Source organism: Pipistrellus hanaki, assembly GCF_964339955.1.
Source record: "Pipistrellus hanaki genome assembly, chromosome: 19".
In the NCBI taxonomy this organism is placed as follows: domain Eukaryota; kingdom Metazoa; phylum Chordata; class Mammalia; order Chiroptera; family Vespertilionidae; genus Pipistrellus; species Pipistrellus hanaki.
This window is the reverse complement of record NC_140521.1, coordinates 22,005,983-22,031,868: the sequence shown is the minus strand read 5'-3', so window position 1 is coordinate 22,031,868 and position 25,886 is coordinate 22,005,983. Positions and strand designations below refer to the sequence as shown.

The following is a 25,886-nucleotide window of genomic DNA, read 5'->3' as shown; positions in this document are numbered from 1 at the left end:
CCTCCCCACCCTGAAGCAGCAGAAGTTCCCTTTGGGAGACCCTGCTCCATGTCCCCGAAGCCCCTCAGCGAGCCCGGCCAGTGCCCGCTGGTCCTTACACTGAACATCCAGCGCGTGTCCCTGGGCACCTGCTGGGTGCAAGCACTGGCAGCATCGCCCCTGCGTTCCGAGCGGACGGGGTTCGGAGCCCCAGCCCGTCCATTTCTGGGAGACGCTCGGCAAGTGACTTAACCCCCCAAGTCTCAGTCTTTGAATCCATCAAATGGGGTTAAAGATAATACCGATCGTGTAGGGTTGTTGTGAGGACTCGATGAGATGAAGTAGAGCTCCGTGTGTGTTGGCTATTTTTAGGTGGAGGCTTAGATTAAAAAAAAAATGACCGAGGAAGAGTCTTGTCCCCCTTGAGTGTTGTCAGCTGTGGCTGCCTTGTAGGTCAGGGAAGGACTTGGGAAAACGTTTCATTCCACCCCAGCCTCGTCTGTAGTTGTGGTTTACAGTAAAAAGACAACATTTAGGGGAAAAGAAGCAGGTGTCTAAGGGACAGCTCGGCTCACTGGGGTCTCCGGGGTGAGGACATTAATCGATTATGATGTGGTGGCCTCGGTGCCAGACGGTGGCCACTTAATTGAAACATTCAATAGATTCCCGGGAGTCTCCTGTGCACGGGGCAGGCAATTTGTTTCAAGTTGAAATATTTTGGAAGCTGCTTAGTCTGCTGGGTATTTTTGAAGGGGTTAGACTCTAACCATTAGAGGAACGCATGTTGAATGTTTAACATTCTCTAAAGTGCAAAAAAGCCCACTAGAGCCATATAGTGACTGAGGTGAGGTGAGAAAGCGCAGTTATGAACTTGAGGGTTAATTTAAAAAGCTGTGCAGGACCGAAACCGGTTTAGCTCAGTGGATAGAGCGTCTGCCTGCAGACTGAAGGGCCACGGGTTCGATTCCAGTCAAGGGCATGTACTTCGATTTGCAGGCACATCCCCGGTGGGGGGTGTGCAGGAGGCAGCTGATCGATGTCTCTCTCTCATTGATGTTTCTAACTATCCCTCTCCCTTCCTCTCTGTAAAAAAAAAAAAAAAAAGCTGTGCAGGATAGTAAAAAGTTTATTAAATGGAAGTTTACATATAATGTTAACATTGACTACTGAGCTAGCCCATATTACAAAACTGAGGAATTATATGGGGAACATGTGTGTGATGAGCTATGGTAAAAAGACAAAACTGAAAAAATAAAGAAGTAACAGCACAAGCAAGTTATTTATTTTTTTATTTTTATTTATTTTTTATTTTTTATAGAGAGGAAGAGAGAAGGATAGAGAGCTAGAAAGATCGATCAGCTGCCTCTTGCACACCCCCTACTGGGAGTGTGCCCGCAACCAAGATACATGTCCTTGACCGAATTGAACCTGGGACCTTTCAGTCCACAGGCCGACGCTCTATCCACTGAGCCAAACCGATTTCGGCCATGTATATTTTTCTCATTGATTTTCAGAGAGAGTGGAAGGGAGAGTGAGAGAGAGAAACATCAATGTGAGAGAGACATATTGATTGGTTGCTTCTCTACACACATTCCGACAAGGGCCAGCAATCCACCAGAATTGGGGATCGAGCCTGCAACTGAGTTACCTGCCCTTAACTGAAATCAAACCCGTGATCCTTCTGTCAGAGGGTCAACACTCTGACCACTGAGCCGAAATGGCTAGGGCACAAGCAAGTTATTAAACGATATAGAGATAACTACCAAACAACCAGCCAGAATTGGTGAGAGCAGGGCATTGGTCTTTATAGCAAACCTCCCAGAATTCTTCGACTTAGACTCTTTAATTATATGCATATATTACTATAAAGGCAAAAGGCAATATTAAAACAAATCATTTATGCAGAAGACAGTTTTGGACACGAGTTTACTCATTGCCAATAGAATTACAGCAGGGAGAGAAGTATAAGGGAAACATTTTATTTCTTTGCACCCTTGAATCTTACTTTACTCATAAGGCCTGTCTGTGAAATACGTGTGGAAAGAGGACGGCACCGGTGTGTTAGTTACTTGGGCCTGGCCGCTCTGTAGGACCTTTCTCAGGAACACACTGAGGGGTGTTTGCATACTGCCCGCCTCTCTGAGTCTTAGGCCCGTGTCCCTGAGCGGCTGATGCAGCTGTGGTGACTGGGATGGGGGTTGAAAGTTAAACTGTGTTAGCTTCAGTTATGGACCTATTAGTTTCAGGTTCAGTTTTAAAAATGCAGGTGCCGTGGTTCTCAACCCCAGTTGGGCAATGATTTCCTTCTCGGAGTTAGCCCCTTTGCCACCTGTGAAAGGCGGGTGCTGCTGCCTGCCTCGAAGGCGGGTTGGTAGTAGTAGCCAGCTCTGGGCTTGGGATGAGATAAATGCTCTCACGTTACCTCGCCTGGATGTAGTCATATGAGCCATAACAGTCATGAGGTAAGTGCTGTTATCTGTGTTGCATACATGGAGACACTGAAGACCAAGCAGATGACATAATTTGACTTAAGTGTCCACAGCTAGTAAGAGGCAGGGCTGGGATTCACTCTTTTAATCTTTCTTCACCCGGCGACTGTGCTATGCCCTGCTATGACTTGCCACGGTACTGCTGTGCCCTTTGTGGGAGGGTTAAGTGAGCTAATACAAAGGGGACATACATGGCACATAGTAGGTCCTCACTAGAATTTGCATGATCCTGAACAGATATTTCCTGTCCTAAGATTTTTGATTTTTGTCTTACCTCTTTTGGTTCAGGTATAAGTTCATTGACCAGTTGGCTGGTTGGGTTAAAGCAACATATCTCAACTAGGGGTGATCTGAGACATTTGACAACATCCGGAGGCAATTGGGATTGTTACCCCTGAGGTGGAAGGAGTGGACTGCTTGTGGGTGGAGGGTAGGAATGCTGATAAAAAGCCACCCCCCACCAAGAGGTATCCCGCCCAAAGGGTCAGCAGCGGAGGCTGAGAAGCGCAGGGTTAGAGAGCTCTGCCCTGCATTCTGCACATACATGTTCACGGTTTTGGAGTCTGACTGGTGAAACTCCCTCTGTGGGCTTGGTCTTCACAGGTTTCCGAGACACTAAAGCGTTTTGCAGGGAAGGTGACAACAGCCAGCGTGAAGGAGCGGAGAGAAATCCTCAGTGAACTGGGAAAATGTGTTGCTGGAAAAGGTATTTATTTTCCATCCATATGGCTTAGAGATGATCCATTTCAAAATAAATTGTGTTCTCTGTTTAGAACCAAGGCCTTCTTTCCCCCTCTTGTAATAAGTTCTGCTTTGACTTTCTCTATTTGCTTGTTATAATTTGCATTGAAACAGTAGGGTTAGTGGAGAGTTTATCCATTTAGATACCAAAGATTTTTTTTACAGTTTTAAGCGTTTTTTATTAGAAATAGTTCTAAAAGATACCAACTATCTTTCTTAAGTAATTTATCAGATGCAAAAACATTTTCCCAGTCGGTGTTCTGTGGAACTCAGCAAGATGGTAGCAGGTGGTTGGCCAATAACGGATCCCCAAATCCATTACGTGTGGGACACGTCACATTTTGTAATGCTCACTGGGAGATTCACAACATATTCCGGGGAGGTGCTTTAATTTTATTAATCTTTCTTTAATCCCATATTTTCCTTGAACACTCCTCTCCCCCTCTTTTTTTTTAAAAAACCTGTTCATTAAAAACAAAAAAAAACTAGGCTTCTACATTTGGTGAAAGGCTCACCTGGCCTCGGCTGGTTTTGTGCAGTGGGTAGAGCATCGGCCTGCAGACTGAAGGGCATGTGGCCAGGTTGCAGGCTTGATACCAGTTGGGGGTGTGTGTGCAGGAGGCAGCCAACCAATGATTCTCATCAATGTTTCCCTTCTTTCCTCTCAAATCAATAAAAATATATTTTAAAAAACCTGTTCAGGGTCTAGGACCACATTTTAGGAAATGCTAAGCACATACAGTCATCCCTATTTTGTATCATAATGGAGAGCTATCGCTGCAACCTATTGGGGTATGTAAGACTAGTTTGCCTTCATCCGATCAATCCTAATTAGTTTTGAGTTTCCTTTGGTGTTTTTGCAATACAGCAGTGGTTCTCAAAGTGTGGTCCCGAGGCCAGCAGCAGCAGCATCACCTCAGAACTTGTTTGAGATACAAATTGTCAGCTCCACCCAGCAACACCAATTCAGAAACTGTAGATTGGGAGTGGGTGGCGGGGGTGGGAGGAATCCCAGCATCTGTGCTTTAACAAGCTCACACAGTGATTCTTGTGTTTGCTGAAGTTTGAGAACTGTGGTTGTAGAATGTTGAATCTCCCTTTGTGTCAGCTTTTACTTCTCACTAGAGGCCTAGTGCACAAAATTCGTGCACTCAGGGCGGGGGCGAGGGGAGGTCCCTGGGCCTGGCCTGTGCCCTCTCGCAGTCCAGGGGCCGTTGGTCACCGTTAGTTGGACATCTTTAGCACTGCCACAGAGGTGGGAGAGGCTCCGGCTACCGCCACTGTGCTCGCCAGCCGTGAGCCCGGCTCAGGACTTCTGGCTGAACCGCACTTCCCCTGTGGGAGCACACTGACACTACGGGCAGCTCCTGCATTGAGCATCTGCCCCCTGGTGGTCAGTGTGCGTCATAGTGATTTTGCATATTAGCCTTTTATTATTGTATATAGGATAGGATTAGTCAAGAGCCCACTTTTTACCACTCTTTGACCCACGTTCTCATTGGCTGCTTCTGCCGTCTCCTGGTAACACACCCAAGCTTGTTAAAATGTGTGTAAGTGAAGTAAATTGCTATTTGTGAGCGCCTAAGAGAGTCTCTCATGCTTTAATGCTTCAGTGTGTGACTTTTATGGCACCTTTAAAGTCTTCCCAGTCACTCTTCTCAGCAAGGTTGTAGTTAGAAAAGGCTGTAGTGTGACAAGTTGCTGTCTGTACACATCTTCTTCATCTTTTTAAAAAATATATTTTATTGAGTTTTTATTTTTTATATTTTATTCATTTTTTGCAGAGAGGAAGAGAGAGGGATAGAGAGTTAGAAACATCAATGAGAGAGAATCATTGATCAGCTGCCTCTTGCACACCCCCCCTGGGGATGTGCCCGCAACCAAGGTACATGCCCTTGACCGGAATCAAACCCGGGACCTTTCAATTCGCAGGCTGATGCTCTATCCACTGAGCCAAACCGGTTTCGGCTATTTTATTGATTTTTTACAGAGAGGAAGAGAGAGGGATAGAGAGTTAGAAACATCGATGAGAGAAAATCATCAATCAGCTGCCTCTTGCACCACCCCTACTGGGGATGTGCCCGCAACCAAGGTACATGCCCTTGACCGGAATCGAACTCGGGACCTTTCAGTCCGCAGGCCGACGCTTTATCCCCTGAGCCAAACTGGTTTCGGCTGTTTCAAACTTCTTCTTCTTTTTTTTTTTTTTTTTTTAAATATGTTTTATTGATTTTTTACAGAGAGGAGGAGAGAGGGATAGAGAGCTAGAAACGTCGATGAGTGAGAAACATCAACCAGCTGCCTCTTGCACACCCCCTACTGGGGATGTGCCCGCAACCAATGTACATGCCCTTGACCGGAATCGAACCCGGGACCTTTCAGTCCGCAGACCGACGCTCTACCACTGAGCCAAACTGGTTTCGGCATGTTTCAAACTTCTTAACACGTCTGAGCCTGACTCCTTGCAATAGCAGTAGTGCCTCCCTCACAGGGTTGGTGTGAGGCATGAATGAGCACAACATGTATGGATGGTGCTTAACACAGTGCGTGGCCAGCTGTGGTAAGCTCCCGGTGTATATTAGCTATTATTACTGTTCTCTTAGCCGCAACCTGTCTCTAACCCCTGTTACTCTTTTCCTCGGTTACTGAGGCCCAAGTCCAGTGGAACAATACAGTGTTCTGGGCTTGGGGGAATGGGTCTCTGCCCCTTCTTCATTTCCCCTGCATGTCCCTGAAGTGTGGGGCGCTGTGCCAGCGCTGTGGGCCTCCCACCTTAGCCTGTCTTACCCTGCAGCTCACAGTCTCTCCTCTGCACCCCCTGCTCCTTCTCGGCTGCGTGCTTCAGTCTGGACGCAGAGCCTGTCCCAGGTCGGCTTTCCGCTAGTGAGCCCCAGTGTTCAATCACAGTCTCTCTCTCACTCCGCTGGCCTGCTTGGTTTCCTGTGTCTTGGTTTCTTCGTCTTAAAGTCACAGTGCCCATCTCGTGGGGGTCAAGTAGGTTAATGTGTGGGAAGTGCGTGGAGCAGGACCTGGCACTCTGAAGTGTTGGGTGTTGTTATTTCTCCTCCTGTGTCCTGAACAGGCATTGTGCATTCTTACCCCGTGCTACCTCCACTCCGCACGGTCGTCCCTTTCTGTGTTCCCCAGAGCCTCCTATCTATTAGCCACGTGTCTGTGTCCTTAAAACCTTCAGAAACCACTCCGGTACTGATATTCTTCCTCTTCCATTCCTCACGGTACTTTAATTTTTGTTCCAGGTTATAAAACTGTTTGTTAGGATATACCTAAAGAAAAGTGCCCATAGCATAAGCAAACAGCTCACTGAATGATCACAAATGGAACACACCCGTGTCACCAGCACCCCGATGGAGAAGCAGAACAGTCCAGCACGCTAGCACCGCCACTCAACAGCAGGGGAAGTTTTGAGGCTGCTGTATTGCCTTAGTCTATTCATTAAACAAATGTCCACCTGCGAGCTTTTCTGTACCACTTATTTTCTTAACATCCTATTTGTCATTGTTTTTTCCTCTGGGGAATTCTCTTTCACATGAACAGGGCGTGTCCAGGGGCAGAGATCATGTCTGACAATGCTTGGCTGAAGCAGATGTTCACGGAGGAGTTTTTATGGACTGGTCTGTGTATCTTTGGTTTCAGATCTGCCAGAGGGAGCAGTGAAAGGGCTCTGCAAGTTATTCTGCTTGACTTTGCATCGATACCGGTGAGTCCCAGCCAGAGGCCCAGTGTCCGGAGCACTTTGTGCAAAGAGGTGGAGTAGAGGGCAGTGGTTAGAGCCCAGGCTGTAGAGCCTAATTGCCTGGGTCCAGTCTGGGCTGTGTCACATCCTAGCTGTTAGATCTCAGGCAAGTTACTTAACCTCTCTATGCCTCAGTTTCCTCTTATGCGGATGGGAGGATGCTGTTACCTACCTCCTAGGTGGTGGTTAGAAAGTGCGCAGTGCCCGCTGTGCTATGAGAGCACCAGTCATGCACGCAACAGCCTTCGCCTGTTTGAGGCCCATAGAGTTTTTTAAATGTGGGTGTTGCCCTTACAGCTTTAATGGCTTATTTGCCCTTATTAGCTGCTTCCAGAATCCCTGGAGGTGGTAGATTTATCTGGTTATTTCCTAATCCCATCGTCTGTGATCCTCTGGAATACAGTGCAGCCTGATTTTCCTGAGAAAATATAGCGCTTGGCCTAAGCTGCCTTGCCCCCCTCCTCCCCTCCCCCACGTCCGCACGCTCACTCGTCACCTTCATTCCTCCCCTAGAGATGCAGCCTCCCGCAGGGCCCTGCAGGCAGCCATCCAGCAGTTGGCTGAGGCCCAGCCGGAAGCCACTGCTAAGAACCTTCTGCACTCTCTGCAGTCTTCAGGCATCGGCTCCAAGGCAGGTGTCCCCAGGTGAGTCTAAAGGTGGTGGCCCAAGGGGGTTGACGGAGTCCTCCCGGGAGAATCCGGTGCAGGGGAGCGTCACTGAGCAGGTGTCAGCGCGCCTGTCCCTTTCCCCTTTGCCGCTCTGCATGGTGCCGGCAGTCTGCCTTCTGAATGGAGGGAGGAGCCAGGATGGCAGGAGGGGAAACCAGGTGCCCACCAGGCAGGGAGTGGGAGAAACCATCTTTTTCTTTTTGTTTTTATAGTTGTGCGTGCAAAAAGGTGGTAGTTTGGCTGAGGGGGCCTGCGCTCTCTGTCCTGAATTTTCACAGATGGTTTCCGGGGAGCTGGCTTCAAGTTCTGCCCAGTTGTAGATTAAGGGAGGATCCTACATACCAAGCAGGGCCTCGTGCTGACCATTTGTCCTTAAGATGGAGCTGCTCTGACTCACCTCTTGCCTGCCCTCTCCTCTCTCTGCAGTAAGAGCAGCGGCTCGGCCGCCCTGCTGGCCCTGTCCTGGACCTGCCTCCTGGTGCGCATCGTCTTTCCCGCGAGAGCCAAGCGGCAAGGGGACATCTGGAACAAGCTGGTAGGTTCCTCCGGCCTTTGGAGTCTGTTCTGTATGACTGTCTATTAATCCTTTCTATAACTAGGTTTATATAACTGGATCTATCATACAAATGCCTTCTTGATGGGCATTTATGTTGTTTGCGATCTTTTGCTGTTATAAAAACACATTGCAGTGAATAACCTCGTACAGATGCCATTAGTACACATGCATGTGGATTTGAGCACATTCTCAAGCTGCCCTTTTTCTCAGGGTGGCAGGTCACACTGCTCACCCGTCTCCGTGGCATTTGAGGCACATGAAGTCTCTGAGGTGTTTTTAGTTGAGTACGGGTTCCGCGCTTCATTCTGGATTGGACAGTGAGCTCCGCACTGCCTGGGTCATCTTCCTGGTGGGTCTTCCTCTTCTATCCACAGTGCTTGGCATAGTGCCTGCCATTTAGTCAGTGTGCAGTAGGTATTTGTGGAATAAATAAAGTAAAAGTTGAGGCAGATAAATATGTAAAAGAGGATACTTGTTCTTTTCCTGCATGCCACTTAACTCCTCTGGAATTATATTGTATATTCATTGTGTGTTTATTTGTTTAATACCCTTTTCTTCCTCTTGACTCTAAGGTGCATGGAAGCAGGGACCATGCCTGTGTTGGTCTCCATGTATTTTCATTGTTTGACTCATAGCGGGTGCTCAGCAAATATTTATTAAGGATGTGCTTGAGTGAACAGAGTCATTGCAGAGGGGTGGAGGGCTGGAGGCCAGTGGGAGAGGCCTAGTGGAGATGAGCCCAGGGTTTGCAGGCCTGACGAAGGTCGTGGCCAAGCTGGGAGGCCAATGCCAGCTCCACTCCCGTGTCACATCCTGACCCGAGCCCCTCCTTCCTGGCAGGTGGAGGTGCAGTGCCTGCTCCTGCTGGAGGTGCTGGGTGGCTCCCACAAGCACGCCGTGGATGGCGCCGTGAAAAAGCTCACCAAGCTGTGGAAAGAGGTGACAGGAGGCAGCAGGGGCGGTGGGCATTGCTGCTTCTGTGCCACCCCAGGTGCTCATCATCATCATCATCATCATCTGCTTTACACGTTTCCTCCTCAGAACCCCAGCCTGGTGGAACAGTACTTATCAGCCATTCTCAGCCTAGAACCCAACCAGAACTACGCGGGCATGCTGGGGCTGCTGGTGCAGTTCTGCACGAGCCACAAGGAGATGGACGTGGTCAACCAGCACAAGGCAAGTGGACTCCCTGGAGGGGAAGGGGGGGACTGGATTTGTCCTGTGGCCCCAGCTGCCGGCCTTGTCTGGAGCTTGTTGGCTTTCTCACTCAGGACCTGGCCTTTCTCCATGCACTTTGAGAAGTTGGCAAGTTTTTGCACCATGTCTGGTTTGGGGAGAATCCGGGCGTAGTTTTGAGAGGATAGCCTGTTCATGCAGTCATTCATTCTCCCACAGCTGAGCAGCTGCCATGTGCCAAACACTGTGCCGGGTGTTAGGATGCAGTGGTGAGCATGGAGCTGCGATCCGTGCCCTGGTTATATCTGAGATACACACTACAGAGGGAAAATGCAAGAAGCCATGATACTCTGTAACCGGGGACCTTACTTAGGTTGTGGGTCAGGGAACACATCTCTAATGAAGGGACCTAAACAGTGAATAAGCCTTAGGTCGAGAGGTGAGAAAGAGCATTTTGGGCAGAAAAAGCAGTCTGAGAGGAGGCCAGTGGGGTTGGAGAGTCTTGAGTGGGGTAGGGAGGTCGGCCGCGTAGGTAGCAGGCAGGCCTTGTGAGCCATGCCGAGGACTTTGCACTTGTGGTCCCTCTTTGCTTGACACTGTGATATTTGGGGCACTGATTTGTGTTTTTTTGGAGACACTCCCACCAGAGGGACCTCGCAGGCCAGGGATGAGATATTCAGAACGTCACCAGGTCTTTGTATTCTCTAGAGTGCGCTGCTGGATTTTTATGTGAAGAACATCCTGATGAGCAAAGTGAAGCCTCAGAAGTATCTATTGGTGAGTGAGAGGTGGGGCGTACTCCCCCGGACAAGCTCAACCCCTCTTTCAAGTCTGGGTCAGAGCTGTCCTGGATTCTTGGTCTGTTCGCCTGAGGGCTGTGCCTGACTCCTTTCTCCTTCTAGGATAGCTGTGCCCCGCTGCTCCGGTACATGTCCCACTCGGAATTTAAGGATCTGGTACTGCCCACCATCCAGAAGTCCCTGCTGAGGAGCCCCGAGAATGTCACTGAAAGTAGGTTGTAGCCAAACGGGGCACGGGAGGGAGGCAGTGCCTGCTGGGCGGCACCCCTGACACTTGGCAGCAGGGAGCGTTGGCCTGGGGTGAGGGACGTGCTCACTGTCGTCTTCCTCATTGGGACTTTGGGCGAGATCAGGGACCCTTTCAGAATATGTTGGAAGTCACGGCCCTCTTCCAGAAGAAAGCACAGAAGTGTATCGGCTTCGAGAACTGCATGCAGTTTTAGAGGTCCAGGAACCTTCTGGAGACCATTCAAGTGAAGAACCTCTTCTCCAGATAGTTTGAACTTGGTGTGGAGGTGGCACTTGAAACGTTGAGTCTCTGACTTTATTTGTCTTGCTAAGAGGTGCAGGTAGAATGCCTGAGGGACGCTGTTGCTGATTGGGATGGGCAGTGTGCAGCTCTGCAGCAGAGCGTGGGGCAAAGGTGTGAGCGCTCAGGCGGCCGTAAAAGATGAAGAGTAGTCACAGTTCTGTGTGTCTGGCTAGCAGGCTGGGTGGTATTTGTGGGAAGCAGGCCAAAAATGGGTGTTACATCTGTGACTAACGTGGTCAGTACTTTCTGTCCCCCTCAGCCATCTCCAGTCTGCTGGCATCAGTGACGCTCGACCTCAGCCAGTACGCCATGGACATCGTGAAAGGCCTGGCCGGTGCGTGTCCCGACCCCTCCCCAGCCCCTCGAATGGCACCTTGGGTTCTGGTTGTCCTTGTCCCAGTTACTGGAGAAACAGCTCAGGTTAGAAATTACCCTTAACGGCACCTGCATAGTTTCTTCCCAGAGACCCTTTGTGAGAACTAGAGCTAGGATTGCAGAGCGGGAACATGGGAAAGACAAAGGTGCTGGATCCTCAGCACCTCTGAGCAGCAGCTGTCTGTTTTCCAGGTCAGCTGAGGTCCAACAGCCCCCGCCTGATGGACGAGGCGGTGCTGGCGCTGCGGAACCTGGCCCGCCAGTGCAGTGACTCCTCCGCCATGGAGGCCGTGACCAGGCACCTGTTCGCTATCCTTGGAGGTGAGCGGGCCTTTGTGGCCATGGGTGGTTTTTAACCTTTTTCTTGACATTTTTTCTCTTTCTCAGATTTTCTCTAAGAATCTTTTTTAGGGGAGAAAGCTAGTAAATATGATTTTAAACCCAGCTTCACAATAGACTATTTCTAGAGTCAGAAGCTGCATCTTGATATCACACACATCGTCCCCAGGAAAGGTGGCGGATGTGAATTTGAATGTTTGCCGTCTCTCCTCAGGCTCGGAGGGAAAACTAACTGTTGTAGCCCAGAAGACCAGCGTCCTCTCAGGTACAGAATTTCCCCGCGGGTCCTGGGGGGTGTGGTGGTGAGGAGGTGTAAGTAACTGTTAGGGAGGCGAGTCCTTCTTTGGATCTTGACTCCTCTGGCCTCCTGGGACAGCCCAGCGTGGCTCCCAGGACTGCCGCCTGCCTGCCTGGCACGCAGGACCTGTGGAAGTCCAGCGGGAGGCCTGGCCTCTGCAGGGGGTGGGAGGAGGAGCAGTGATGGCCAGAGGAGAGGCTTGGCTGCCTGGGAGGAGGGCAGCGGCAGGAAGGCTCCCGCGTGGGTGGTTTTGTGGTGGTGAGGAGCTGAGCAGGGGTCTCCTGCCTTCTAGGGATCGGGAGTGTCAGTCATCACGTGGTGTCTGGGCCTTCCAGTCAAGTCCTGAATGGGACCGTGGCTGAGCTGTTCATCCCGTTCCTCCAGCAAGAAGGTAATGCTGTGCAGTGGTGAGCATCGGTGGGGACCCGTGCTGGACCCGCACTCCCCATCAGAGCCTGCCCCGAGCCCCTCCGGAAGGCACTCCTGCCCGAGCGTCGGCTCCGCTCCCTTGTACTCCTGCTTGCTTCCTGCGCCCCCAGCCACGATGTGATGCAGGTCTGAGATGTCGGGCTGACGGGACTTCTGCTTGCCCTAGTTCACGAAGGCACCTTGGTGCACGCCGTCTCCGTCCTGGCTCTCTGGTGTAATCGCTTCACCACGGAGGTGCCCAAGAAGCTCACCGAGTGGTTCAAGAAAGCCTTCAGCCTTAAGACCTCCACCTCCGCCGTGAGGCACGCCTACCTGCAGTGCATGCTGGCCTGCTTCCGAGGTGAGATGCTGCCCTCCCTGCGGCAGGAGCCCAGCTTTTAGGGCATCGTTACTGTCCCAGGCTTTCCCTTTTGTCCAGCTCATGTTTGTGTCATTTCTTCCCGAGCCTCTGGGAGCACCAGCTCAATCTGCATGACACATTCTGGCCTCTCCCTCCCATTAGACCTTTAAGGACAAAGTTTTATTCCGAGAGGACCCGCAACCACAACCTGGCACTATATTCTGAAATCATGGCGGAATGATTTTGATAGGACTGCTTTATTTATTTATTTACTTTTTTAATATATTTTATTGAAATTTTACCGAGAGGAAGGGAGAGAGATAGAGAGTTAGAAACATCGATGAGAGAGACATCGATCAGCTGCCTCTTGCACATCCCCTACTGGTGATATGCCCGCAACCAAGGTACATGCCCTTGACCAGAATTGAACCTGGGACCCTTCAGTCCGCAGGCTGATGCTCTATCCACTGAGCCAAACCAGTTTCGGCGATAGGACTGCTTTAAAAGGTCCAGTTTATATAACTGGACCCACAACCTCTGCCCTTGCTTCACTGTGACAAACCTGTCATTGGGCACGGGCATCCACCTCCTTCCCAAACAGCTAGGGAAACTTTCAAATCTGTAGGAGCTTGATCTCCAGGTAAAAAGCTCTAACTAATATTGGTTTCCGCCTCTGAGATAGGCTTATATTTCTTTTTTTTGAAAGTTTAAATAGGGATGAGCTGCGTTTAAAGAAATGGTAGGTTTGAGTTTGGTCCTGGCTCTCTCAGACCAGCTGTGTGGCTTTGGGCAACTCACTTAACCTCTCTCGCTCTGTTTCCTTACCCATCAAATAAATAGCTGCACTCCTGGGCTAGCAAGGATCCTCCTAGATCTAACCCGATGTTTGTGGAGTTTGATTTAAGCCCAGGTTCTGATTCCAGTTCTTCCTGGTATTTCACAAGGTAGCTGAGGGTTTTAGTAGCCACTTCAGACCTGCGTGGGCAACTCCTTCCTTGAGTAGCTTGGGGAAGAGTTAGGGTGTTCTGTAAGGTGCTGGTGCTCTCTCCGCAGGTGACACGCTGCTGCAGGCCCTGGACTTACTCCCCTTGCTCACCCAGACGGTGGAGAAGGCAGCTTCCCAAAGCACTCAGGTTCCCCCCGTCACCGAAGGCGTCGCCGCGGCCTTGCTGCTTTTGAAGCTTTCGGTGGCCGACTCCCAGGCTGGTGAGAGTCAGGAGCCGTCCGGGAAGGCCGCAGACCATGGCCGCTTTCTGAGTCCCGGGGAGGGGTGTTGTGATGTTTAGGCTTTTACAGGATCAGCATGGCCACTTACTGGATTGGGTCAGCCACCCGGCAGTTTGCCATCTGCTGGGATGAGCCTAGGAGTCACATTGGGTGATGGGAGTTCAGCCAGGGCCTCTGTCACTGTCTCCAACCTGCGGCCCCAGTGCCCTGGGACGGGCTCTTGTAGATAATGCCCAGGCTAACCTGGGTTTGGAAGTGCCCTTTTTAAAGAATTGGTTTTATATCCGTACGGTGCACCATGGGAAGCTTCCCCGTAGCCAGCCTGTCTTCCAGCCTCTGAGTTCCCCTCCCTGGGCAGTATTACCAGTTTCATCTGGTCAATTTGTCATTGATCAGACACGCCAGGTAACAAACTGTATATGCCATGTTATGTACTAAACATAACTTGGAAAAGTCCCAAATGAGCACAACAAAAAGAGCCTTCACATTCTTTTTTGGGCTACCTGGTATCCCGTGCTCTCTTTGGTCTACCTTCTGCTCTGCGTGCAGACGTGCCTGCTCTTACTCCTGTGGTTAGGAACGGAGCTCGGCTCTTTGCATACAGTATGCGTGCCACCTGTGCACACGCACGGCACTGGGCTCCCTGCGGGGAGGACCTCGCCTCAGCAAACGTCAGGCTGTTTCACTCTAGTGGGAGAGAGGAGACGCACATAGATGTCTCTCATTTAAAGCAAAATGTGGCATTAATGCCGTTTTGAAGGAGGGATTGCTTTTAGTTTAGGACTGGGTATCAGAAAAGGCTTCATAGAGGAGGGAGCATTTGAACGAGGGCCTGGGAGGCCAGGAGGATTTCACCAGCTGGACGGGAATAGTCCGGTGTGGGTGCAGACCAGCCCTGGTCAGGGAAGGGCAAGGGAAGGCCCATGTGTGAACCTCAAGCCTTTCAGCCTGGCGCAGACGAGGCGGGAGTTCCAGATGGGAGGCAGCCTGTCTGGGCTCCTGTGGGCAGCAGGCAGCTGCGGAAGGCTTTCCTGTGGGCGACGACACCAGAAGGACTGGTCTGCTTTCAGGCCTGGAGGGCAGAGAGCCTAGCGGTGACCTGTTCCTGCAGTGCAGGGTCTGTCAGCAGAGCCAGCCCTGGCTGCTTCAGGATGGAGGGGCCCAGCCTCGTGGGCGTGGTGAGTGGTGCCATCAGGTGACCTTTTGTTTCTGGCAGAGGCCAAGCTGAGCAGTTTCTGGCAGCTGATCGTGGATGAGAAGAAGCAGATTTTCACTTCTGAGAAGTTCCTGCTTCTGGCTTCAGAGGATGGTGCGTTACTGTCCCTTCGTAGACTCAAGGCTGGGGCTGCATCTCTCTCTTACGGAGGGTCCTCAGCGAAGGCTCCGCCCTGACTGCCTGTTGTGGCCAGTCAGCTTTGCAGAGGCGTGGACCAAAGTGACCTGGCCAAGGCCTTGGCTGTCCTGGGAATGAATGCATTCCTGTGGGATGGGGAAGGTCAGGGAAGTGGGGAGAAGTGGGAGACTTGTGGAGAGCACTGTGACTGTGGAGCTGAGAGATTAGGTGTAATTATAGCGGATTGGGTAATTGGTGCTGTCTCAGGTTTTCCTGCATTCAGAAGCAGCGTGAAGCTCTGGTGGAGTGTGGTTGGCTCCACGCCCCTCCAGGAGACAGAAACTACTGGTTTCTATCCTGGAAGAGAGGGAACAGTTCATCTTTAAATGTATGTTTAAAATCCTGGGTTGCCTTGCGGGGTCTGCCGCTAATTGGTGATTTGAAGAGTCTTTTGACTCATAAATAACAACATCCTATTATTGAGCTACAATTGTTAGTCACTTCTTGATTTAAGAAGGTTTTATATAGGAAATACAGTCACATAATTCAAAACAAAAGATCCAAGAGGATCTACACTGAAATTTATATTCCCTACTTTGCTCTCTGGCTGCCCAGTTTCCTGGCCATAGAGAGAACCAATTTTATTAGCTTCTGTGCATCCTTGATATTTTATTTCTGTTCCAGTAAATATCTTTTATATGTTAGTTCTCTACCTTTTTTGCACAAACGGTAGCTTGCCTCCTATAAACAGTGTGCTGTCTAGACTTGGAAATCACTCCATGTCAGTATAGAGTGAGTGTCCTCATTCCTTTTTAGAGGTGCATAGTCGTTTATTTTTATTTATCTATTTATTTTTTTATTTTAATATATTTTTATTGATTTCAGAGAGGAAGAGAGAAGGAGGGAAAGAGAAACATCAATGAGAGAAAAACATTGATCAGCTGCTTTCTGCATACCCCCTTACTGGGATCAAGCCCACAACCTGGGCATGTACCCTTGACTGGAATTGAACCTGGGACCCATCTGTCTGCTGGCTGATGCTCTATCCACTGAGCCAAACTGGCTAGGGCTGCATAGTCATTTTTAATTAATTAAAAGAAAGTGTATATTTTTCTTTACTCCACACACATGTTCACAGCAAGCAAAAAGAGGAAACCCTAATGAGCTGTCATCCCACAGCCAGTGGTAATCGCTCTTACATTTGGGGGTTCGTTGTCCAGTTCTTCTGGAAGTTTTCTCTGTTTTAAAATCACACTTGCTGTTCCTCCCCCTTCTAGCCCTGTGTACCGTGCTGCATCTGACCGAGAGGCTTTTCCTCGACCACCCGCACAGACTCACCGGCAGCAAAGTCCAGTACGTGAGCCCGCCCACCTTTCCCCTTGGGCACCTTTCCGCTTGGGCCAGCGGAGGGGAACCTGGCAGGAGCCTGAGGAACGGGGCCGAGGGGCGTAGCAGGGCTGGCTGTGGAGAACCCCGCCCGGCCTGAAACCAGCACGGTCTGTCCCTGTCCTCGCAGGCAGTACCACAGGGCTCTGGTGGCCGTGCTCCTGAGCCGCACCTGGCACGTGCGCAGGCAGGCCCAGCAGACGGTTCGGAAGCTGCTGTCCTCTCCCGGCGGCTTCAAGCTGGCGCATGGGCTCCTGGAGGAGCTGAAGGCCGTCCTCAGTTCTCACAAGGTGAGGCGCTCAGACCTGCCTCACCAACCTGCTCCTGCCACGGATTTTGGATGGGCTGCTCCTGGGCTTCCCTCCCTCCCTCCCTCTCTCCCTTCCTCTCTTCCTCACTCCTTCCTTTCCTCCCCCCCTCTCCCTCCCTTCCTCCCTCCTTCTCTCTCCCTTCCTCCTTCAGACTCTGTGATGCCAGAATCTTCTCTCCTGCCCTTAAGCTCCAGTAACACCTGGTTCCCACACAGTTGATTCTTCAACAGGGTGGGGGTTAGGTAGGGGCACTGACCTCCCTCACAGCTGAAAATTGGAGTATAGCTGCAGTCAGTCCTCTGCGTATGTGGATTCCCATTTGTGGGGTTGGCCCTTGAACAGCGGAACAGCATGGTTTGAACTGTGTGGGTAGTCGAACTGCCTGAGTCCAATTGCATGTGAGTGGACCCGTGCAGTTCAAACCCATGTCCCTCAAGGGGCCACTGCAATTCCTTTTCCTTTTCAGACTCTTTCTTCTCATGCTTTTTCATATGTAGCTCAACCTTTTTATTCTTTTTAAAATATATATATTTTATTGATTTTTTATAGAGAGGAAGGGAGAGGGGTAGAGAGTTAAAAACCTTGATGAGAGAGAAATATCAATCAGCTGCCTCCTGCACACCCCCTACTGGGGATGTGCCCGCAACCAAGGTACATGCCCTTGACCGGAACTGAACCCGGGACCCTTCAGTCTGCAGGCCGATGCTCTATCCACGGAGCTAAACCAGTTTCGGCAACCTTTTTATTTTTGAGTAATTAAATAACACTGTATTTTTAAGGTACTTTGTAATTTTTAAAGCATTTTCTATCCATTCTCCCCTTTGACTTTTCACAATGGCTTTACAAGGCAGACAGGCTTCCTGCCTTCTTTTTATGTGAGTTGTGCAGGGTTCCAGGAGCTGAAATGACTGGCACAGGGTCACAGTGGTGGCTGGCAGACCTGACTCCCACTTCAGTGCATGCTGTGCCCTGCTTCCCTCCCTCTGAGCCTGCTGGAGGATGCAGTGCCGTGACAGACTTGTGGTCACGGACTGGGACCCCTGGACCAGTTTCTGTTGCCTTCTTCCCCAGCCGCTGAGCTTTTCATGTGCAAAGTCCCAGGTGCTTCCTCCTTCCAGGCACATCTCATCGCCTGCAGGTCCCCATGCAGGAGCTGGGCATGTCTCCACTTTAGCACGGACCCCTGAGGACATGAGCGAGAGGCAGCTGTGTCCCTGGGTGCAAGGCCTGCACAGGGCTCCAAGCCGCGGGGGCTCATGTGTTGTCTTCACGCAGGTGCTGCCCTTAGAGGCTCTGGTGACTGATGCTGGGGAGGTGACTGAGGCCAGCAAGGCCTACGTGCCTCCACGAGTCCTGCAGGAGGCTCTGGGCATCATCTCCAGGGTGCCAGGGCTGGAGGGCGACACCAGCAACACCGAACAGCTGGCCCAGGAGATGCTGATCATCTCCCATCACCCCTCTCTAGGTCTGTGGCTGTCCCAGGTATGGGAGGGGAGGGCTATATGGGGCAGGGTACCAGCGGGCTAAGCAGAAGGCCTCAAATTGCTCCCCTCCCTTCAGTGGCAGTGCAGTCTGGACTCTGGCCAGCACTTCTAGCCAGAATGAAGATTGATCCCGAAGCCTTTATCACCAGGCACCTGGATCAGATCATTCCCAGGATCACCACCCAGAGTCCCCTGAACCAGGTGATGGGCGCGGGAGTTAGTGCTGGCCTCAGGCCACAATTCAGAAAGGGGAATGCAGAGAAACGGGTGGCGGTGTGATGAAATGTGGGTTTGGACCCTTGGGTTGCCAGCGATAGAAAATGCCAACTAGTTTGAGCACAGAAGGGAATTTATTGCCTCATTTAACTGCAAACTCCCAGGATCTGACTGGACAGGAGCTCAGATGTCATCCTCAGGACATCGTAGGTAGTGCCTCTTTCCTCTCTGTCCGTGTCTTCATTCGTGTCTTGTATCTGCTTCCCATGATGTGGGCTCCATTCTCCAGCAGTCTCCCCGTTTGGTGGTAGGACAGCTGCTAGAGTTCCAGGCTTACAGCTTGTCCTCCATTAGCTCCAGTGGAAGGAGCTTTCCCAGTCATTTCAGCTGGCATGGGGTCTCCCTGCCCTGACTTGGGTGCCGTGTTCATCCCTGGGCGGGTCCTTTTGGGTGGGTTACATGCTCACCCCGGGAAAGCAGTAAGCTTGCTGAGAAGGCAGGCACCTGCTGTAGCTCTCCTCCCGTGGGAGTCGCTCAGAAAGATCCAGCAGGGACAAGAAGAAGCAGTCAGTTGCCAGGGGCTCTTAGGCCAGGTGGCACACATTCTAGTGCCAGTGTTGGCACATACCAACTGTCTGTGTTTGTCTGGCAGTCTTCCATGAATGCCATGGGCTCCCTTTCCCTCCTGTCCCCGGACCGGGTCCTCCCACAGCTCATCAGCACCATCACCGCCTCAGTGCAGAACCCTGCCCTGCACCAGGTGACACGGGAGGAGTTTGCCATCATGCAGATCCCTGCCGGGGAGCTGTACGACAAATCCATCATCCAGAGGTGAGATACCGCCGGGCACCAGCCTTCCTTTTTCTTGCCCAGAAGATGGAGACAACACCTCTCTGCAGGGTTGTTGTGAAGAATGAATGAAACCATCCCTCCGCTTCCTGGACAAGTGCCTGCTCTGTCCCAGGCACGTGCTTAAGCGAGAGCATGTTGGCATTCAGCACTCCGCTGGTGCATGCTACGTAAATGCTAGCGGAGCTGCCTTAGGGGAGGCTAAGGGACTGGGGCTGTTTTGAAGCTGGCTGATCACTCGCTCTGCTGTTTCAGTGCCCAGCAGGACAGCATTAAAAAGGCCAACATGAAGCGAGAGAACAAAGCTTATTCCTTTAAGGAGCAGATCATCGAGCTGGAGCTGAAGGAGGTGAGTACATGGCCGCAGTGCGTGCGGGGTCTGACCGAGCTTGGTGCCCTCAGGCTGGTGGCATTTCCTGAAGCGCATATACCCTTCCCTTCGGTCACCTATGATGCCTCTGATGCCGCCTACCTATGCTTTATTTACTCTTTCTCAGTAGCTTTTTCCAGCCCAAACTCAAGGAAAATAAATTTCTCTCTGCGGGGTACTGGCGGCAGTTCGTACACTTCCTTCTCTAAGTGGTGCTGCTTGAATTCGTGTCTGTCCACCCAGCGCCTTGATGGCTGGGACCCGTCTTTACTCTGAGCAGCAGCCCAGGGCCGCCTCTGGGAATCGTGGTTTCAGCCTGCGTTCAGCTTGTTACACAGCGTGTGGTGCCCTTGCCTGTCTCGGAGCCTTTGCCCTTCCGCCGTCTGTATGAATCTGGCTTCTTGTCTTTCTCAGACATGTCCATGTCGGCCTCTTAGAGGGACCGCCCTGCCCACCTAGCCAAAGCGGACCCGCCCTTCTCGGTTACTGTGCATCCTATTATTCCCTTTATGGCATTTGCCACGAAGTCATGTTGTCTAAGTATTTGGTTGCATGTTCATTATCTTTCTCACCCACCACACTGTGTGCCCGGGAGGCAGGGACTGGGTCTCATTCCCACGGTGTCCCCAGCATCTAGAACAGCGCCTGGTGCAGTGTAGGTGCCCAGTCCATACTTGTTGAATGAATGAGGGCTTGCTTAGCCTTTTTCAGCTGTGAGCTTATACTGGGGAAAAGAGGATTTGCAGGGAGGGGTGGGCTAGGAGGGAGGGTGAGTTTTGATTCTGAAGCTGTGTGGGTCAGAATGCCCTTTTCAGCACATTGAGGGGCTCTTCAATTCTCTGACATATAAAAGGCCTGCCTTGGTTTGTCAGTAGAGAATCCAGTAAGAAATCGCTTCTCTACCTGCCATTTCGGTTCTGTAGGAGCCAGGTGGCTGCGGACTTGGTGAGAGGTGGGGAGACCACATGCTGGGGTTGGGGCCCAGTCACAGACTGAGAGCTGACACGGTACTGACTGTGGAGCCAAGCTCGCCCTCTGTGGGGAGGGAGGTCTGTTCCCGGAGATGGAATTGCTTTGCGCATTGCCTTCAGGAGATAAAGAAGAAGAAGGGCATCAAAGAGGAGGTGCAGCTCACCAGCAAGCAGAAGGAGATGCTGCAGGCCCAGCTGGACAAGGAGGCGCAGATCCGGAGGCGGCTGCAGGAGGTGAGTGGTCTGTTCATCTGTGCTGGACAGCCCAGGCCTGCTCCTGGCTGCCCCAGAGCAGGGCCCCGCTGACCTGCCTCCTGGGACAACTCTGCTTGCAGCTGGACGGTGAGCTGGAGGCGGCGCTAGGACTGCTGGACACCATCCTGGCCAAGAACCCATCTGGCCTGACCCAGTACATCCCTGTTTTGGTCGAGTCTTTCCTGCCCTTGCTGAAATCTCCTCTGGCCGCTCCCCGGATCAAGAACCCTTTCCTGTCCTTGGCTGCCTGTGTCATGCCCCCTCGACTCAAGGCTTTGGGTCAGTTCTTGTTTGCTGGCTGTGAGCACGGCCCCGGGCAGGTTGGGAAGGGGGCGGGGATGCCCCTGAACACTGGTGGGAGCCAGGGGTGACTTAGGTACTGACTTCTGTTTCCATACTGAAGTGCCTGAGGGACCTCCAGCTGCATGTCAGGAGCAACATTTTCTTTTCTGTTCTGTCTGTCTGCTGTGCCTTCACTCTGAGGCCCAGGCTTTTGATGTTAGTCAGTGTGATCTTTTTTTCTTAATATTTTGTTAATGAGAATTACTTTTTAATATATATTTCTGTTGATTTCAGAGAGGAAGGGAGAGAGATAGAAACATCAGTAATGAGAGAGAATCATTGACCAGCTGCCTTCTGCATGCCCCCCCTGGTGATTAAACCCGCACGACCCAGGCATGTGTCCTGACTGGGAATTAAACTGTTACTTCCTGGTTCATAGGTCAATGCTCAGCCACTGAGCCATGCCGGCTGGGCAGTCAGTGTGATCTTTCTAGAGCAGTTTTAAAACTAAGACGTCAAGGACAGAGGCTGTGGGGGTGGTTTGGTGCCGTGTGGCTGGTTAGTGGAGCCTAGAGCTCCTGATGAGCCAGGTGTCAGTGAGGAGAGGTCTCTAAGTTTTAGCTTTCTGTTTGCTGGGGTGAAACAGTTAGGTGGGGTGGCTGGGAATTGAGCAGACTTCCTTCCTAGCCTAAAGGGAACATTGCCCTGTCTGAGGCTAGATTAAGAACCTTCTGAGTGAAAATGAATTCTGGAAAAATAAATCTAGAAGGGAATAGGCTGACGTTTGCCAGAGGGGAGGAGGATTGGGGAACTGGGGGAAAAGGTGAAATTAAGAAGTACAAATTGGGCCGAAACCTGTTTGAATCAGTGGTAGAGCGTTGGGGTTGGTCTGCGGACTGAAAGGTCCCAGGTTCGATTCCGGTCAGGGCCAGAGGCATGTATGTTGGTTGCGGGCACATCCCCGGTGGGGGGTGTGCAAGAGGCAGCTGGTCGATGTTTCTCTCTCATTGATGTTTCTAGTTCTCTATCTCTCTCCCTTCTCTATGTAAAAAAATCAATTAAAAAAAAATATATATGTATTAAGAAGTACAAATTGGTAATTACAACACAGTCACGGGGATGTAAAGAACAGCCCAGGGAATGTTGTCAGTAATAGTGTAATAACTATGAATGGTGCCAGGTGGGGACTGGGAATATCAGGGGGAACACTTTGTAAGTATATGAGTTTCTAATGACTATGCCATATACCTGAAATTAAGACAAAATAACATTGAATGTAAACTGTAATTGAAATGTATATATATAAAAGGCTAAGCGACTGGACAGTAGGTATGATACACACTGACCACCATACGCTCAGCACAGTAGCTTTGCAGAGTGCCATCTCACACACTCCAGGCCCCTCAGACTGCTGGTTTCGGCCCGATCCCCTCAGGCCAGGCCAAGGGACCCTACCTGCTGGAGGGATCCCGCTCACTCCACAGACACCCTTTGAGCCCTCGCACCGCCCCAGGTGCGGCCAGCCAGGGAGGGACCACTGTCTCGCCAGTCTGCCCCACCGTCCACCTAATTAATTTCCTTTTAATGTGCACGAATCTGTGCACCAGGCCTCTAGAATAAAATAAAAAAAGAGCCGTCACCGGTTTGGCTCAGTGGATAGAGCATTGGCCTGCGGACTGAAAGGTCCCGGGTTCGATTCCGGTCAAGGGCATGTACCTTGGTTGCGGGCACATCCCCAGTAGGGGGTGTGCAAGAGGCAGCTGGTCGATGATTCTCTCTCATCGATGATTCTAACTCTCTATCCCTCTCTGTGAAAAATCAATAAAATATATATTAAAAAAAACAAAAAAAACAAAAAAAAAGCGTGGAAAAAGATTTCCAGTCAGTGCACATGGCGCCTGCCAGAGCTGTCACCTGGCTGCTGGGCCTGCTGCTCGGAAGGTGGGAGCACCACGCGAATAGAGCTTTGCTCTTGGCTGAATACCGCTTGGGTAGCTCATGCCTCCTTCCAGCGTGCTTTTCATTTCTTAGTGAACCTCCCGGCCTGCCTACCCTTCGAGCTGTCATGGAGAGGAGATGAAAATTTAAGTCAAGGACAGGGCACAGCAGTTGTGATTGCTATTAGTCAGAGGGACATGGCACCTCTGTGCTGGGCCAGATTCTTTGAGTCTTTGTGGGTCATCCCCCCTGGGTCTCTTCTCGTTGGTACAGGCACCTTGGTGAGCCACGTGACTCTGCGCCTGCTGAAGCCAGAGTGCGCCCTGGACAAGTCATGGTGCCAGGAAGAGCTGTCGGTGGCTGTGAAGAGGGCGGTGACCCTGCTGCACAGCCACACCATCACCAGCACGGTGCGCAAGGGTGAGCCCGGTAAGGAGGCACAAAGGACCCTGGGTGGCATGAAGTGGATGAGCTGCCTCGTCCCCTGGGCTTCCTGAGGCTGCGGCCATTGGCGACTCTCCGCCCTCCTTGGCCTTGGCTTCCGCATTTGGAAAACGGGGGTGGGGGGAGGGGAGAGTTGGACCAATGGAAGATTTCTGAGTCCAGGCCTGGTATTCTGTGATTTGCTGCAACCCCACTGAGGGTTTACTTCTTGTCACTGGAATATACTTTGTCTGTTTTAGCTCACATTCTGGAATTGGGCAGTGTTTGGGGTGGGAGCAGGCTTGGCTGTCCTCCCTGCTGTCATACTGTGTGCTTCTGGGTGTCAGAAGGGGCTTGCAGCTCTCTCCTCTGCCCACTTGCCCTGAGGATGGAAACTGAGGCAGCAGCACCCAGTGCCCCGCCCGGCCTGCAGGATTGTGTCTGCTTGTTGCTCACAGATGCTGCACCCCTGTCCGCGCCAGCCTTTTCCTTAGTCTTCCCGTTTCTGAAGATGGTGCTGACCGAGATGCCCCACCGCAGTGAGGAGGAGGAGGAGCGCATGGCTCAGATTCTTCAGATCCTCACTGTCCACGCCCAGCTGAGGGCCTCTCCCAGCACCCCGCCTGGGCGCGTGGATGAGGTTGGCAGGGCCCCTGAGCTCTCTGGCCGGGGGAGGGTGGGGGGCAGGGCCTTCGACACTTCCTGGCCCATCAGTAGTTCTGGGGGGCTCGGGGTGTGGGCTTAGACAGGAGCAGCTTTGGTAGAGAGCCCAAATGTTCTCTGCAGGTCTCCAAACTCCTGCTGGGAGTTCTAACCCAAAGAAGTTGAAGGATTTTGAATTAATTTATTGTGTTTAACTCAGAAGATAACACTAGCCACTTTCCCTTCGATTTACGATTATGAGATTGGATCTTTTTAATAGGTTGTGTTATAAAAGTTTGCCAAAATCATGCATATGTTTTTTTAAGATATATTTTTATTGATTTCTGAGAGGAAGGGATTGGGAGAGATAGAGAGAAGGAAACATTAATGATGAGAGAGAATCATTCTTTGATTGGCTGCCTCCTGCATGGCCCCCCACGAGGGATCGAGCCAGTAACCCAGGCATGTGCCCTTAACTGGAATTGAATCTGGGACCCTTCAGTCCACAGGCTGATGCTCTATCCACTGAACCAAACCGGACAGGGCAATCATGTATATTTAAAAAAATTCCAACAATACAGAAGCAAATAATAATAATAATAATAAATAAATAAATTTCACTTTCCAGAGGTAATGGTTACTAACAGCTGGGTGTATACCCTTGTGGGCCTTTTTTTTTTTTTTTTTAAATCTATTGTTCATATTATTACAAATGTCCCTAATTTTTTTTTTTTTTTTTTTTTTTCCCCCCATCCATCGCTCCCCTCCACTCAGTTCCCACCCACCCTCTGTTGTGGGCCTTTCTTTATGCACACGCAGAACTCGCACCCCCACACGCAACGAAGCAGAGACTCGGTCTCCTTCCATGGCAGTGCCTGTGGGTCTGCTTTATTGGCTTTGCAGGCTTCGTGGGATTTAGTGATACCTGTGATGGATATTTTAAGGTTGTTTCCAACTTTGCCTTATTTTGAACCGCACAGCGGCGTGACCCCTTTACGTATATGCTTCTTGCACACCCATGTGAGCATTTCCAAAGGGACAGATTGTGGGGCGTGGGATTGCTCGGAGATGTGGTATGTTCTGAGCTCCATCCTCACTAGCAGTTAGTCCCTTTCCTCCAAAGCGAATGCAGCCTCAGTTACAGTTTACTTGCCAAAAATGAGTGAAAGACCAGGACCTCCTTTTTTTTGTTTTTTGTTTCTTGACTTACTGGAAAAATTAAGTCTCCATGTGTTTGTGGGCCGCCTGTATTTCATATCCTGTGAGTTTCAGGCAAGTTTCAGAATGGATTTGTTTTGGGTCCCTGAGGCTCGTGCTTCATTGGGTTGGCTGGTGTGGGCTCAGGTGTAGGCCTGATGGGGTTCCTGCCGGGGAGCTGCCTGCCGGGGAGCGGGCCAGAAGGCCCGGAATGCCCTGCTGTGGCCGCACGTGCCCCCGGGCCTGGTGACAGCCCTTCCCCGGCCTCGCCTGCCTCACCGCTCTTCTCTCCCAGGACGGCCCGGAGCTGCTGCCTCGCGTGGCCATGCTGCGCCTCCTGACGTGGGTGATCGGGACGGGCTCGCCCCGCCTGCAGGTGAGCTGGGGTTCAGTTGGCTGTCGCTGGGACTCTGTGACCCTGACCACAGGTCCCGGTGTTTGGGGTTTTGTCCTACTTCCTTTCTCAACCCTCACCTTTGGAATTGGGCAGAACGAAGGGCTGCTTTTGAGAGCCAGCCTGACTGT

General features: G+C 51.3%; 1 protein-coding gene across 1 annotated transcript in view; it reads left to right on the top strand.

Annotated features, from left to right (window-relative positions):
* The window catches only part of GCN1 (GCN1 activator of EIF2AK4), a 56,578-nt gene that overhangs the window by 342 nt on the left and 30,350 nt on the right, over positions 1 to 25,886 (top strand). The window contains exons 2-27 of the mRNA XM_084868236.1: positions 3,072 to 3,174; positions 6,864 to 6,927; positions 7,477 to 7,608; positions 8,059 to 8,167; positions 9,029 to 9,127; positions 9,230 to 9,364; positions 10,073 to 10,141; positions 10,267 to 10,375; positions 10,956 to 11,030; positions 11,264 to 11,392; positions 11,625 to 11,675; positions 12,001 to 12,099; positions 12,304 to 12,477; positions 13,531 to 13,683; positions 14,921 to 15,013; positions 16,315 to 16,390; positions 16,554 to 16,713; positions 18,010 to 18,199; positions 18,295 to 18,419; positions 19,087 to 19,265; positions 19,539 to 19,632; positions 20,745 to 20,858; positions 20,960 to 21,158; positions 23,373 to 23,528; positions 23,981 to 24,162; positions 25,657 to 25,737. Coding sequence (XP_084724362.1) covers positions 3,072 to 3,174; positions 6,864 to 6,927; positions 7,477 to 7,608; positions 8,059 to 8,167; positions 9,029 to 9,127; positions 9,230 to 9,364; positions 10,073 to 10,141; positions 10,267 to 10,375; positions 10,956 to 11,030; positions 11,264 to 11,392; positions 11,625 to 11,675; positions 12,001 to 12,099; positions 12,304 to 12,477; positions 13,531 to 13,683; positions 14,921 to 15,013; positions 16,315 to 16,390; positions 16,554 to 16,713; positions 18,010 to 18,199; positions 18,295 to 18,419; positions 19,087 to 19,265; positions 19,539 to 19,632; positions 20,745 to 20,858; positions 20,960 to 21,158; positions 23,373 to 23,528; positions 23,981 to 24,162; positions 25,657 to 25,737 — 3,150 coding nt within the window. The remainder of the gene's footprint in view (positions 1 to 3,071; positions 3,175 to 6,863; positions 6,928 to 7,476; positions 7,609 to 8,058; positions 8,168 to 9,028; positions 9,128 to 9,229; positions 9,365 to 10,072; positions 10,142 to 10,266; positions 10,376 to 10,955; positions 11,031 to 11,263; positions 11,393 to 11,624; positions 11,676 to 12,000; positions 12,100 to 12,303; positions 12,478 to 13,530; positions 13,684 to 14,920; positions 15,014 to 16,314; positions 16,391 to 16,553; positions 16,714 to 18,009; positions 18,200 to 18,294; positions 18,420 to 19,086; positions 19,266 to 19,538; positions 19,633 to 20,744; positions 20,859 to 20,959; positions 21,159 to 23,372; positions 23,529 to 23,980; positions 24,163 to 25,656; positions 25,738 to 25,886) is intronic.